Source organism: Scyliorhinus canicula, chromosome 7 (genome assembly GCF_902713615.1).
Source record: "Scyliorhinus canicula chromosome 7, sScyCan1.1, whole genome shotgun sequence".
Taxonomy (NCBI): domain Eukaryota; kingdom Metazoa; phylum Chordata; class Chondrichthyes; order Carcharhiniformes; family Scyliorhinidae; genus Scyliorhinus; species Scyliorhinus canicula.
The window spans coordinates 65,837,741-65,851,364 of record NC_052152.1 but is presented as its reverse complement, the minus strand read 5'-3'; the positions used below and the strand labels follow the sequence as shown (position 1 = coordinate 65,851,364).

Here is a 13,624-nt window from a genome sequence, read left to right as displayed (position 1 = left end):
CATTTGTATGCTATTACCATATTCCAAAGTCACCGTTTACTGTATTATACATTAAGTATTTCGATTTAACTTGTCAAATGGAAACAAAGACTGAGAGATAAAGGTGGCTGTTGTTTCGCTGTGATCCAATTTACATTATCGCACAAATTGCTCCCTCATTTCTAAGCTTTTTTATCTGTTTTTTGTTTTTGCTCTTTGCAACATCTTCACCATCTACGTTTGTGCCTTCTCCCATGGGACTGCCATTCTTTATCCCCAAGCCCATTCTAAAGAGACAGCTCTTTAAAGAGACAACTCCGAAGAAGTCATATAGTCGCAAAATATTGACTCTGTTTCGCTCTCCACAGATCTGCCAGCGTTGCTCAGTTAATGCAGCATTTTCTGTTTTTACTAAAGAGACAACTACATGTTTCCATTCGGAAGGTCCTGGTATTTTGTTTTTGGAGAAAGCAAATTAATTGTAGTAATCCACAGGAGGCAGGAGTTCCGTCACCACACCAATATTTATTTACAATAACGATATTACAGGAGCAGCTACAAACAGTGCTGCTAGCAGTCCAGTCAACTTAAGACTGCTCACAAAGCCTACACAGGTGATTATATGGGCCCCCTCAATGAGCTATCATTGAGGGAGGTCATACTCCAATTGGCAAACCAATAAAGCCAATTGGAGTTCATTACAGTAATCATGCAGAACAAAGGGCACATTGTACCCACCCGAGAAAATGGAAACCAGTGTCCCCAGCTTCAGCTATTCAGGAACAGAGGCTGCCCATCACAAGAGAAATGGCCAACATATTATTCCACACGCCAACCTCACTGAACTTCACTGAACCACAGTAGTTTGTAACCACTGCTTTCCTGAACTTTTCTGTTCTGGGGTCATCCCAGCCTCCCACTTCTGTCTAAACAATCACTAGCAGTATGAAATGGCATTGTCATTTAAAAACAAATAGCTGGGCAGCTCGGTGGAGCAGTGAGTTAGCTCTGCTGCCTCACGGCGCCGAGGTCCCAGGTTCGATCCCGGCTCTGGACCACTGTCTGTGGGGAGTTTGAACATTCTCCCCGTGTCTGCGTGGGTTTCGCCGCCACAACCCAAAGATGTGCAGGGTAGGTTATTGGCCACGCTAAATTGCCCCTTAATTGGAAAAAAATATTAATTGGAAAAAAATAGTTAGATTCCCCAATGTTGAAGGAGGCGAAAAATATGCACAACCTCTTGATCAAACACATTAATCTAGAGTGCTCTATGACATAGTTTGACGAAGGTCTCAAGTTGTATACCTACTGCAAAATGTTTCCTTCTAATGAGGCCTTATCCAGGAGGTGCGAGGAGACGAGCACCTGGTGATTGCCATTCTAATGAAATTGTGGTTGACTATTTGTTACTGGTGTCAAAGTAATATAAATAACTTCTCAATAATACCGCATCTAACCATTGAATAAATCTTTATCTACATCTCTCGAATTTACCACAAAGATACCACTACCTACAGACCTTTCTTTCTGTGCATTGACTCATACACTGGGTGCGATTCTCCACAACGTCTGACGCCGGAGTAAAACCCGGAGTGTTTCACTCCGGCGTTGGAGGCCGCTCCTCGCCCCCTATTCCTCCTCCCCCCCCCCCCCCCCCCCGGGGGCTAGGAGCGGCGTTGCGCGAATCTCAGGCGCTGAGCCTTGGTGCTTGTGTCAAAGCGGCGTGCCAAGAATGACGTGGCTGGTGGCGCCTAAGTGACGTCGGCCACGCATGCGCAGGTTGGCCGGCTCCAACCCGCGCATGCGCGGTTACCGTCTTCCCCTCCACTTCCCCGCAAGACGTGGCGGCTTGATCTTGTGGGTCAGCGGAGGGGAAAGAGTGCGTCTCTTAGAGACGCCGGCCCAACGATCGGTGGGCACCAATCGCGGGCCCGTCACCTCCCGAGCACGCCCGTGGTGCTCAATGCTCTCTCCGCCCCCCCATAGGCCCCACACTTACCTGTCGCGCGATGTTCACGCCGGCAGCGACCAGGTGTGGTTGGCGCTGGCGTGAACCGGTCGGGGTCGCCAGGCCGCTTGGCCCATTAGGGCCGGAGAATCGCCGGGAAAAATGGCGAGCGGCAATTCTCCGAGCGGCGTGTCGCAAAACGTGACACGCCATTTTGGTGGGGGGGGTGGGAGAATCGTGGGGGGTGCCAGGGCAGCGTGGCGTGATTCGCCCGGCCCTCTCGCGATTCTCCCACCCGGCGTGGGGAGCGGAGAATCGCGCCCACAGTGTCCATCCATCAAAGCAATCTCAGATTCTTACCAAAAACAATTTCACCACAGATATACAGCATAATTTAATGGTCACTGTGGTGGGCCCATCCGTCAGTTGCCATAGCCAGTGGCAACCTATTGTCGTGATTCTCACGAGCCCCAACAGGAGCATATCCTGCCGTTACTTTGTTGGAAGGACAGTGAAAACCATATTTAAACATGTAATCAGAACTCCTGTCACACTTCTGATGAAGTAATGCCTGCGGAGCAGTAGCAGCTTTAATGTTGTGCTCATTCCAAACCTTTTCTATTAGGGGCAGTACGGTGGCACAGCATTGCTGCCGCATAGTGTAGGAACCCAGGTTCAATTCCAGACTCGGGCGGCGGTCAGTGTGAAGTTTGCACTTTCTCCCCTTGTCTGCATGGGTTTCTTCTGGGTGCTCTGGTTTCCTCCCACAGTCCAAAGATGTGCAGGTTAGGTGGATTGGCCATGCTAAATTGTCCCTTATTGTCCAGGGATGAGCAGGTTTATGCGGTTATGGTGATGGGGTGAGATGGACATGGGTAGAGTGCTAATTCAAAGGGTCGGTGCAGTCTCGATAGGTCAACTAGCCTCCTTCTGCACTGTAGGGATTCTCTGTTCGGATTCTATGTTCCGATTAGGTAGCGGGATTGAGAATGATTTGCTTCTACTCTGATTCAGAAGGTTCTCACAGAGTTAATAAGTCCACTGTATCTTGTGCAGCTCTACCACATGAAGGGTAGGTGGTGCATGATGGGTTAGGTATATGGATTGCTTTGAGAAGTGTGCCCTCCCTGCAATACCTTAAATTCCCCTACTTTGAAGCACCAACCTGGAACATACATAATGAATGCGGATGCCATTGGCTGCCTACTCTTGCAAGAAAGTATCACGTATACTCCAGCATCACAAGAAATCATAATGGTATTAAATATTTTAGACATATTGTTCGTTTCAACGAAGCAATGAAAAACTGAACCAATTGAGATCCACTTCTGTCCAAATTGAGGAACAAAATATTTATAGGATGGGTAAATAAGCCAGTTTTCCAGGAAATCAAACCATTTTTTACACGCAAGAATGAATTGAGTTGTCAGGATAGCTTAATTCTCTGGGGAGCAAGAATAGTCGTTCCTGTACCAGATGGAGAGCTGCTCCCACCTGAACTGCACTCATCCTGGTATCTCTAAGATGAAGATGCTTGCCAGGCGTTATGTGTGGTGGCCTGGTATTGATGCTGATATTGAGAAGCTAGTCAAACACTGTCAACACCACCAACAGCAACAAAGGTTGCCTGTTACAGCTTCTCTGCATCCTTGGGAATGGCTTGGTGACCATGGGTATGAATCCGTATTGATTATGTCGGTCCATTCCTATACTCAATGTTTATGCTCGTGATTGATGCACATGCTAAATGGAGGAAATCTTTTGAGGTGAAGTCACCTACATTACATGCTACCGTTGAAAGATTACACCAATGCTTTTCAACTCATGCATTAGCTGAAGTCATGGCTTCAGACGATGGAACAATATTCACAAGTGCTGAGTTTCAAAACTTCACTGCATTCAACAGTATTTATTTTTCTTTAAAAAAAAATTTAAAGTACCCAATTATTTTTTTCCAATTAAATGGAAGTTTGACGTGGTCAATACTTCTAATCGGCACATCTTTGGGTTGTGGGGATGAGACCCACGCAAACACGGGGAGAATGTGAAAACTCCAGGCAGACAGTGACTCAGGGCCGGGATCGAACTCGGGTCCTCAATGCCATGAGGCAGCAGTGCTAATCAGTGGGTCACTGTGCAGCTACTGCTCTCAAAAGGATTAAACACATTAGAACTGTTGTTATCACCCAGCATCAAACTGATCAGCCAAGACAGCCATCCAAACTTTCAAGTTTGTCCGAAAGAAAACATTAGGAGGAAACTTGGAAACTAAAATTTCACAATTTCTCCTCAGCTATAGTACCACTCCACATGCAACAATGGGAGTTCCGAGAGCAGAACTACTAATGAGATGTCATCTCAAAACAAGACTGAGCCTCATGTTTCCAAACTTGCCAGGGAGGGTAGAAGCCAATCAAAGTAATTAAAAAGCACGCTATGGTTCACATAGTGCAGCATGGTGATTTATGGTAAACAAATCCATATACATGACAAACGTCAGTAGTGGATTAGGTTGGATCCCCGGAATTATTGTCTCTAAGACTGGACCCCTTTCATACCAAGTTGGGGGTAGAGGGACGGATTGTTCGTACACACATTGTCCACTTGAGGAGTACAGAGATGCTCCAGCAGTGTTGCCATCAAGTAACGTTTTTGAACCCGTAAGCAGCAAAGTACCAGGTTGATCTGTTATCGACATAATTCTGTGGAAGCAAATAGTAATGAATCTCCTATGCCAAAAAGGGAACCTGTTTATTGCAGTTCCTGTTAATGCCAATCCCACGGAAGCATTTCACAGAACAGAATTACGCCACTCTACAAGAAACAGGAAACTTCCTCAAAGACTCGATTTATAGTTGTCTAACTCATGTCCATAATGTTGAGTTAACATTTAGGATTGAGTGACTCAGTTATTGAAGATTGTATAAAGGGCTGAAAGGAAAAGGGATGTGGTGATTGTTCCTTTTAGGGCAGCACAGCAGAGCCTGTGCATCCAGTTGGGACTCAGAATGTGGAATCACCCCAGAGTGAGAAAGGCTCTTAGGCAAAGAGACACTTTGGGAGTTAGCTACAGCCATGCGGCTGCTGCATAATTATTATTAATAAATATTGTTTGTTTTTACTAATAAAGTCTGTGAAAGTGTATCTTTACAAGACATTTTGATCCTGCAGACATGTGCCATTTCCCATCAAAATGGATTAATTTGATAATGCTGGGAGCTTTTGTTGGATATTCATATGTAATTCATTACAGAAACTTTAGTGGGATGAGCATGGGGTTAATTTGATGACTAGAAGTAATGCACTTCCACGCTTCTGATAGTGATTATACGAAGAGAAAAAAATCCAGGCTCAAGTCTGAAATGCTGTCTCCATAAAAAGTAGTTGGCAAATATGAGGCTGTTCAGGGGCTGGTTTAGCACTGGGCTAAATCACTGGCTTTGAAAGCAGACCGAGGCAGGCCAGCAGCACGGTTCAATTCCCGTACCAGCCTCCCCGAACAGGCGCTGGAATGTGGCGACTAGGGGCTTTTCACAGTAACTTCATTTGAAGCCTACTTGTGACAATAAGCGATTTTCATTTCATTTCATTGATCTCCGTTACCAACAAATCAGAGATTCTGTATACACCTTCAAGTTCTGTGGTATAAGAATGAATCAAGTTAGCAGTACTTGAAGAATATGATGGTGGTGACAGTCATAATTACAAGTGAGCCATTGCACTTCTTATCACATGCAAGTTGTGTTTTTGAGTATTAATTTGTTTTGTAATCTGAAACTTTTTGCAAAAGTGGAGTAAAAAATTGAAGAAGATCAATGAAAGGCTGTGTAATATGTCATGCCAAGAAGGCATGAAAGACAATGGGCGGAGAATTCAGCAGCCGGCGTTGGAGCAGCGGGGCAGGATTCACACCGCTCCCCGGCGATTCTCCGACCCGGCGGGGGGGGGGGGGGGGGGGGGGGGGGGGGGGGTCGGAGAATCCCGCCCAATATGTCTATATATCTATATCATTCTGGCTACTTTATAAAATTATTTTTTAAATATCTAATGGCCAAAGGCAGAACACTGACAAAAGCCTTGACTGTCTATGACTCACAGAAAGGAATTTCTAGCCTTCCGAAAATGACAGGAATCTTGTTATCTCTAAAGATGCACTAATGACTGCAGAAATCAAATTCTGAAGAGATGCATAAAGGCCTTTTTACATTTGAGGCAAAGCCCTGGCCAATGGAGACAAACTATCTGCGGGGACAAAGGACAGCACGGTAGCACAGTGGTTAGCACAGTTGCTTCACAGCTCCAGGTCCCAGGTTCAATTCCCGGCTGGGTCACTGTCTGTGCGGAGTCTGCACGTTCTCCCCCTGTCTGCGTGGGTTTCCTCCGGGTGCTCGGGTTTCCTCCCACAGTCCAAAGATGTGCGGGTTAGGTGGATTGGCTATGCTAAACTGCCCTGAGTGTCTAAAAAGGTTAAGTGGGGGTTACTGGGTTACGGGGATAGGGTAGAGATGTGGGTTTGAGTAGGGTGCTCTTTGTAAGGGCCGGTGCAGACTCGATGGGCCGAATAGCCTCCTTCTACACTGTAAATTCTATGATTCTATGAATTCTCTGGTAAATTTATTGACAGATTAAATATTAACTATCTCCAGAATCCAGACCAGGAAAATGCAACCTTTGTCCAAACCAAGAGGAGGAAGAGAGTGTTATGTCACATGACACCACTTCAAGCTGCTGGAGGCTGTAATGTTACCTTGTGAAGTTAAAGGAGACAGTCTGTCATCTTCCATAAAACAAACAGCAGCAGAACCAGAGTTCTGTCCAGGTTTAAATTGCATGAAACGCCAGTGTCAGCATGGTAGCATAGTGGTTAGCACTATGGCTTCACAGTGCCAGGGTCCCAGGTTCAATGCCCAGCTTGGGTCACTGTCGATGCGGAGTCTGCACGTTCTCCCCGTGTCTGCATGGGTTTCCTCCGGGAGCTCTGGTTTCTTCCCACAAGCCCCAAAAGATGTGCGATTAGGTAATTTGGACATTCTGAATTCTCTCTCAATGTACCCGAACAGGCGCCAGAATGTGGCAACTGGGGGCTTTTCTCAGTAACTTCATTGCAGTGTTAATGTAAGCCTACTTGTGACACTAAAGATTCTTATTATTATTACTACAAGACGAGTTCATCTCTACGGGGTTCTCCCATCATGGAAGACAGCTCTAGTGGATAGTTGGATCACAGCAAATCAATTTCAGCCTGCTAACCTCTCTGAAGGAATATGCCATTCGACAATACATCAAACAATAATTCTTATTTTGTCTGTGGTCTTTGCCCTGTGACTCTGGCGGATTGGATCATTCTAAAACTGAAGGGTTGGGGAAAATACACCATCACTTAACAAGAGGGAAATCATACAATTAAAAAATTCATTCTGTTTGCGGACAGGTGTTGAGGGGGAGAAATCGGGGCTGTTATAAATTAAACCCCCTCCTCTTTATAACAAACAATAGAAGCAATGGAACTGCAGAGAAATCTGTAGCTGCCAGGGGGGAAAGTGCTGCAAGAGAGAAACCAAACCAGAAACGTTAAAAAATGAAAATTAATCCGATATAAACAGTTGAAAAATCCAATCGCCAGTGCTTTGGCAAAAATTACCTTCTATTATTTTGGTTATTGTCCAATTTTAGGATAGTTGTTTTTTTTTACTCAGTGAGCCGGGCACCAAACATTGCTCTGTCTGCGATTAGCTTCTTTCTTACTCACACATGTGAATTGAGATCGCCCAATTTGGAGTTTTATACCATGTCTTATCAGACCCACACGCCCTGTTTCCTTTCTGAATGCCAGTTTTTAGATTTGGTATGCCTGTTTCCCCTTTATTTTTCTTGTTGGCCTCCCGCTTATCATTTTGGGCCATATACCATGTCAACAAGTGATTATGATCATGTGACCCCTGGAACCCCAAGATACCCCAGGTTGAAAACAACTTCCTTCTGACACAAATCCTATGGCTCCTGTGCCTTATTTCCTACTTCCAATGTCCCTTTATTTTCATTCTCCATGGGAGTTTTTGGTTGTGACTGAATTTTGAAACAACAGGAATCCTTTCCTATTATATAAACATCGATAAACTGTGGGCGCGATTTAATGAAAAAAAGACAGAGTCTGGTTTTGGGACTGTATACTGGGGTGTTTCTTGAAACCTGCAGTGCTGGGAATTACCCCGCTACTAAACGGGACTGTGCCATGTTTTTTTGGCCTCTGAGGGGAACTCATCCCCTTGGGATCACCACTAAGGCCCCTGGATCCCCCTCCCACCCCCAATTGCCCCAATTTACTTCTTAGAAGTTTCTCAGCCCCCCCCCCCCTCACCGCACCTCTTCAGGGCAGGGCACATTCAGGGGGCACCCCAAGGCCCGATGCCTGGCAGGGACACCCACGGTCCGAACACTGGCATGGGAAAACTGGCACCTGACCACATTGACACTGCCAGTCTGGCACCGTGCAATGATCTGCCAGCCTGGCAGTACTCCTGGACATCCTATCATTATCAGGGTGGCCCTGGCAGGGTGCACAGATGGCAATACCAAGCTGCAGTGCTGAAGTGCCCAGGTATCAGCGGGAATGCTAGGGTACCACCCTGCCTCAAATTGCCTGGGAGACCCCTCCTCCCAGGCGGCCGTTATGCCTGGTCCATGTGGCGAGCTCTCCCAGGTGAGGTTGTTAGTTCCCGGGCCTCGGGAGGACCTAGTGTGGACATATTTTAATGAGCCTAATGGCTCATTTAAATATGTTAGTCTAGGTCTTGCCCAGCGAAGCGAGATCCAGATCACGACGTCTCATGAGATCTCGATAGATCTCGCGAGGCATTCCGAGCATTGTGAATCTCACGAAAGACCTCTCACAAAATTAAACAGCCTCATCGCATCCCCAAGTCAAACGTCACAAGGCCATTAAATCGCGCCCTATATAAATGTGTAATGTAAATGAATTCAATACATTAGCAATTTAAAAGCCTTTTTTTAGCACAAATATTAAAAGCTTTTGTTTTTTAGTTATCTTTTAGAGTCAGGCAATATACTATAATCTCAATAAACACCTTGAAATGTAAACAACACACAAAGCTAAAATCTTAAAGTGTGCATTTTCACTTCAATTTACAATTATATCTTTTATCACAGAAATTGCTGCATCTCCAGGTCCAGTCAGGTAAGTCACTTAATATTGTTTTGCAGTTTAATATATTTAGCCACATGGTCATTTTCTTCCACTTTATTCCTATATCTCATATTCTGGTAGCAGTTTGTGATTGACTTTGTGAGACACGGTGAGGAATCCTTATTTTCAATGGTCATCGCCTGTTCAGTTGAAATTAAACATTTGAAGGGAAGCCAAAGGGAACCAAAGTTAAAAATTAAGAAAGAGGGGATAATAAGAGGGTCAGAAACACTCAAAGTATAAAGAGTGCCCGACGTGGAAGGAATGCATTCCAGAATACTGAATTAATGTGGAACTTGTGGAGGACCTGGTCAGAATCTTCCAGTCTTCCTTAGATATGGGAGTAGAGTAATGGAAGACTGCAGTATTGTAAATGTTACATAATCTTCAAAATGGAAAGAAAGATATCACCTGTAACTGCAGGCCAGTCAGCCTAACATTGATAGTTGGGAAATATTTACAATAATCTGGGACAAAAGTAATTAGCACTTGAAAGCATTGAGTTTCATAAATGAACGTCAGCATGGATTTGTTAAAGGCAAATTATTTTCGAAGAATTTGATTGAGTTCTTTAATGAAGTACAGGTCCAATGGCAAAACCCAGCACCCTCAGTACCAAAACAATGCCGGATTTTACATTATTGAGGATTTTGGATTATGCGGCAGCAGAACAGGCAGCTTCGATTCCAGAGAATATGGCGGACAGGGAGAGGCAGATCTCAAAGCAATGCAATGGATTCAGGTCATGTGTGTCCACAATTCTCGCTGATTCTGTCCTCTGGGATCAGCTTGAGAATGGGCTCTTCATTCCCACATTTTCTCTGTTCTTGGAGCATGTCTAGATCCTCCAGAGAAAAATGTGCAGTTTCCAGACAACCCTTTCAAATAGCCGGATTTTGGATAAAGTACCAACATGGACAACACCACATGGACTGCAACAGTTCAAGAAGGCAGCTAGCCACCACCTTCACAAGGGTAATTAGAGATAGGCAATAAATGCTGACTTAGCCAGTGAAGCCCATATCCCATAAATGAATAAAAACAAACATTCAAGCTGCTGAGCTCAAAATATTTGTTTATTCCTTCAAAGCTGACAAAGAAGTCCTTGATTACAGTGCAATTAAAGCAAATACAGTTCCTTGAACCCCGACTTTTCAATACCTTTAAAGTAATTAAGTCATCAACACAAGTTCCTCACAAACAGCTACGATCCCGTTCCCAGCCTGCCTTAACAGTTAATTGTCCCACTAGCAGAAATTCCAAAGTGAACTGGCCAAGATAAGATCCATAGATAGTGGTCGGGATTCTCCCTTTTGGGGATTAAGTCACCACGCCCGCCGGAAAATAGGCGAGAATCACTCCGGACTTTTTCCTCGAAAGTCTGGGATGATTCTCCATTTTCCAGGGGGCTAGCAGGGCCCCGGCATGCATCCCACAGCTCTGGCTGCCGGCAAGGCCCTGCTGTCCAGACCGCGTGGCTGCGCATGCGCACGGCACGGACGCTGCCAACATGACAGAGCCATACAGCGGGCCCATGCGGAATAAGGTATGCCCCCCCCCCAGATCGCGAAGGCTCGCCGATCGGTGGCCCACGGATCGCGGGCCTGGCCACCGCTGAGGCCCGTCCCTGGAGTCAGATTCTCCCCACCCCCCACCAGGACCGCCAATGTGGCCGCGGGTCCGAGCTCCCCCCGGGTGGTACCAGATGTAAACGACGCCAGTGGGAATTCGGTTGGCCACGAGAATCACCGCGGGGGCCTATTTCAGCGGCCCCCAACTGGCGCCGCGATAACCGAGCGGGCACGATTGCCGGTAATTCTCCAGTCACGAGAGAATCGGCGGCCCGGCGTTGCAAGCGGTCTGGCGGGATTTTCCCGACCTGGTGCGGGCTCGGAGAATCCCAGCCACTATTTCAAACCAAAATAGAACCCTAACTCTCAGTAATATTATCAACATATTGCACATTGACTTGAATTTTACTGGTACGCCTTGATGTCACAGTTGGTAAAATGTTGCCTTGATGTCAAGGGCAGTCAATTTTATCTCAACTTTGTAGTTCTGCTGTTTTGTCCATGCTTGGACCAATGAGGTCATGAGCTGAGTGGTCTTGGCGATATTCAGATTGACCATCAGTGAGCAGATTCTTGTTGCTTAAGTGTCTCTCGATAGCACTGTCAACAGCTCCTTCCATCACTTTGCTGATTGTAAGGGGCCTCACGGTAGCATGGTGGTTAGCATCAATGCTTCACAGCTCCAGGGTCCCAGGTTCGATTCCCGGCTGGGTCACTGTCTGTGTGGAGTCTGCACGTCCTCCCCGTGTGTGCGTGGGTTTCCTCCGGGTGCTCCGGTTTCCTCCCACAGTCCAAAGATGTGCGGGTTAGGTGGATTGGCCATGCTAAATTGCCCGTAGTGTAAGGTTAATGGGGGGATTGTTGGGATACGGGTTACGTGGGTTTAAGTAGGGTGATCATTGTTCGGCACAACATCGAGGGCCGAAGGGCCTGTTCTGTGCTGTACTGTTCTATGTTCTATGTTCTATGTTCTAAGTATAAGTTGATGGAAGAGTAATTGGCAGCTTGGATTAGTTTTGCCTTTACTGGGCAGATCTATCTGGGGAACTTCCACATCATTGGTTAGGTGCCAGTATTTTAGCTGTATTTGAACAACAGTGAACTGTTAGCTCTGGACTAGAAGTATTCAGCGCTGCAGCGGCATGCTGTTTGTATCCATAACCTTTGTCATACCCAGTGGATACAGCCATAGTTTGATATCAAGTGGAGAGAATCAAATTGGCTGAAGAATGGTTTCTATGAAGGTACTACCCCAGGAGAAAGCCAAGATAGAACATCCATTCGGCACATCTGGCTGAAGATGTTTGCATTTTGTTCCACCTTGCCTTTTTCAGTCACATGCTGAGCTCTGCACCATTGAGGGTGGGGATACTCATGGAATGGCCTGCCCCCATTAACCATTTAATTGCTCACCATTATTCATAATTGAAAGTGACAGGACTGCACATATTTAATCTCAGCAAGAAGTCTTACAACACCAGGTTAAAGCCCAACAGGTTTGTTTCAAATCACTAGCTTTCGGAGCACTGCTCCTTCCTCAGATGACTGAAGTGGTTGGTTCCAGAAATATGTATATAGACAAAATCAAAGATGCAATACGATACTTTGAATCAAAAATATCGTATTGCATCTTTGGCTTTGTCTATATGAATGTTTCTGGAACCCACCTCTTCATTCACCTGAGGAAGGAGCCGTGCTCCGAAAGCTAGTGATTTGAAACAAACCTGTTGGACTTTAACCTGGTGTTGTAAGACTTCTTACTGTGCTCACCCCAGTCCAATGCCGGCATCCCCACATCATAGATTTAATCTGATCTGTCTGCCTGTCATGTGTCCATGACATTTTTGTCAACCTCCCCTGAGTTCTGACCTATCCCATACCTTCTATTCTGCAACACCTTTTGCACCCCCTCTCCAACGATATAATCCATCACATTTCCACCCCTCTTGAGCTCTGAAGAAGAGATATATGGACTTGAAACATTGGGCTGGATTTACCGAGCAACCCGCCGGGAATTTTTTAACAGCGATGGCAGCCCGCCAGCGGGGTTTTCTGGCCCCGCCATTGTCAACGGGAATTCCCATTGAATGCACCCTCATCACCCAGGAAACCCAAGTTGGGGGTGCGCCATCGGTGGGATCGGAATATCCCACCGGCATGAAAAGTCGATAAATTCCACCCATTAAACCTGTTTCTCTCACCACAGATGCTGTCAGACCTGCTTAGTCTTTCCAGCACTTTCTGTTTTTATTTAGCCTGTTCTGTTGGTTTTGGAATTATTTAGCTTTGCCTGTTGCATGTTGCTTTCACTACTTAGCGTGCATCTAGCCATCTTTGTACGTTCACTAGGTAGTCACCACATTTTTAAGTATGTCTGGTACTATTTCTGGCATGTCTGTAGGGTTTTATTTTTATCAATCTTGCTCAGCTATTTCAGGGGCCAGTTAAGCATCATTGCTGTCCACCTGAAATCACACAACGCCCTGACCAGATAAGTCAACAGGTTTCCTTCCCTAAGGAACGTTACGGAATAGGTTGGGTTTTTACAACAATCCAGTAGTTTTACGGTGACCCTTATTGATGCTGGATTATTTTCTCCAGATACATTGAGTTCACTGAATTTAAATTTCCCAGCTGCCCTGGTGCGATTTGAACTCACGTCACTGTGTTATTAGTCCAGGTCTTGGAAACACTATTCCAGTAACACAATCACTTGGCTACCCATTGCATCAATCCTTGCAGTTCTGTGCTCCAGAAGGGTGTCAAATCTCAGGTGTTGAGAAACAGAAAGACTTGCATTTATATAACATGACCTCGGAACGTCCTAACTGTCTTTACAATAGGAAACATTGCAGCCAATTTGCACACAGAAAGTGCTCACAAACAACATGATAACAACTATATAATCTTTTTTGTGATGTT

General features: G+C 45.6%; 1 protein-coding gene across 3 annotated transcripts in view; it reads left to right on the top strand.

The window, feature by feature from the left end:
* Positions 1-13,624, top strand: part of LOC119969041 (cell surface glycoprotein CD200 receptor 1-B-like) — a 151,849-nt gene that overhangs the window by 40,174 nt on the left and 98,051 nt on the right. For all 3 annotated transcript variants that reach the window (XM_038802194.1, XM_038802196.1, XM_038802193.1), the window contains one exon: positions 9,095-9,122. In XM_038802194.1, coding sequence (XP_038658122.1) covers positions 9,095-9,122 — 28 coding nt within the window. The remainder of the gene's footprint in view (positions 1-9,094; positions 9,123-13,624) is intronic.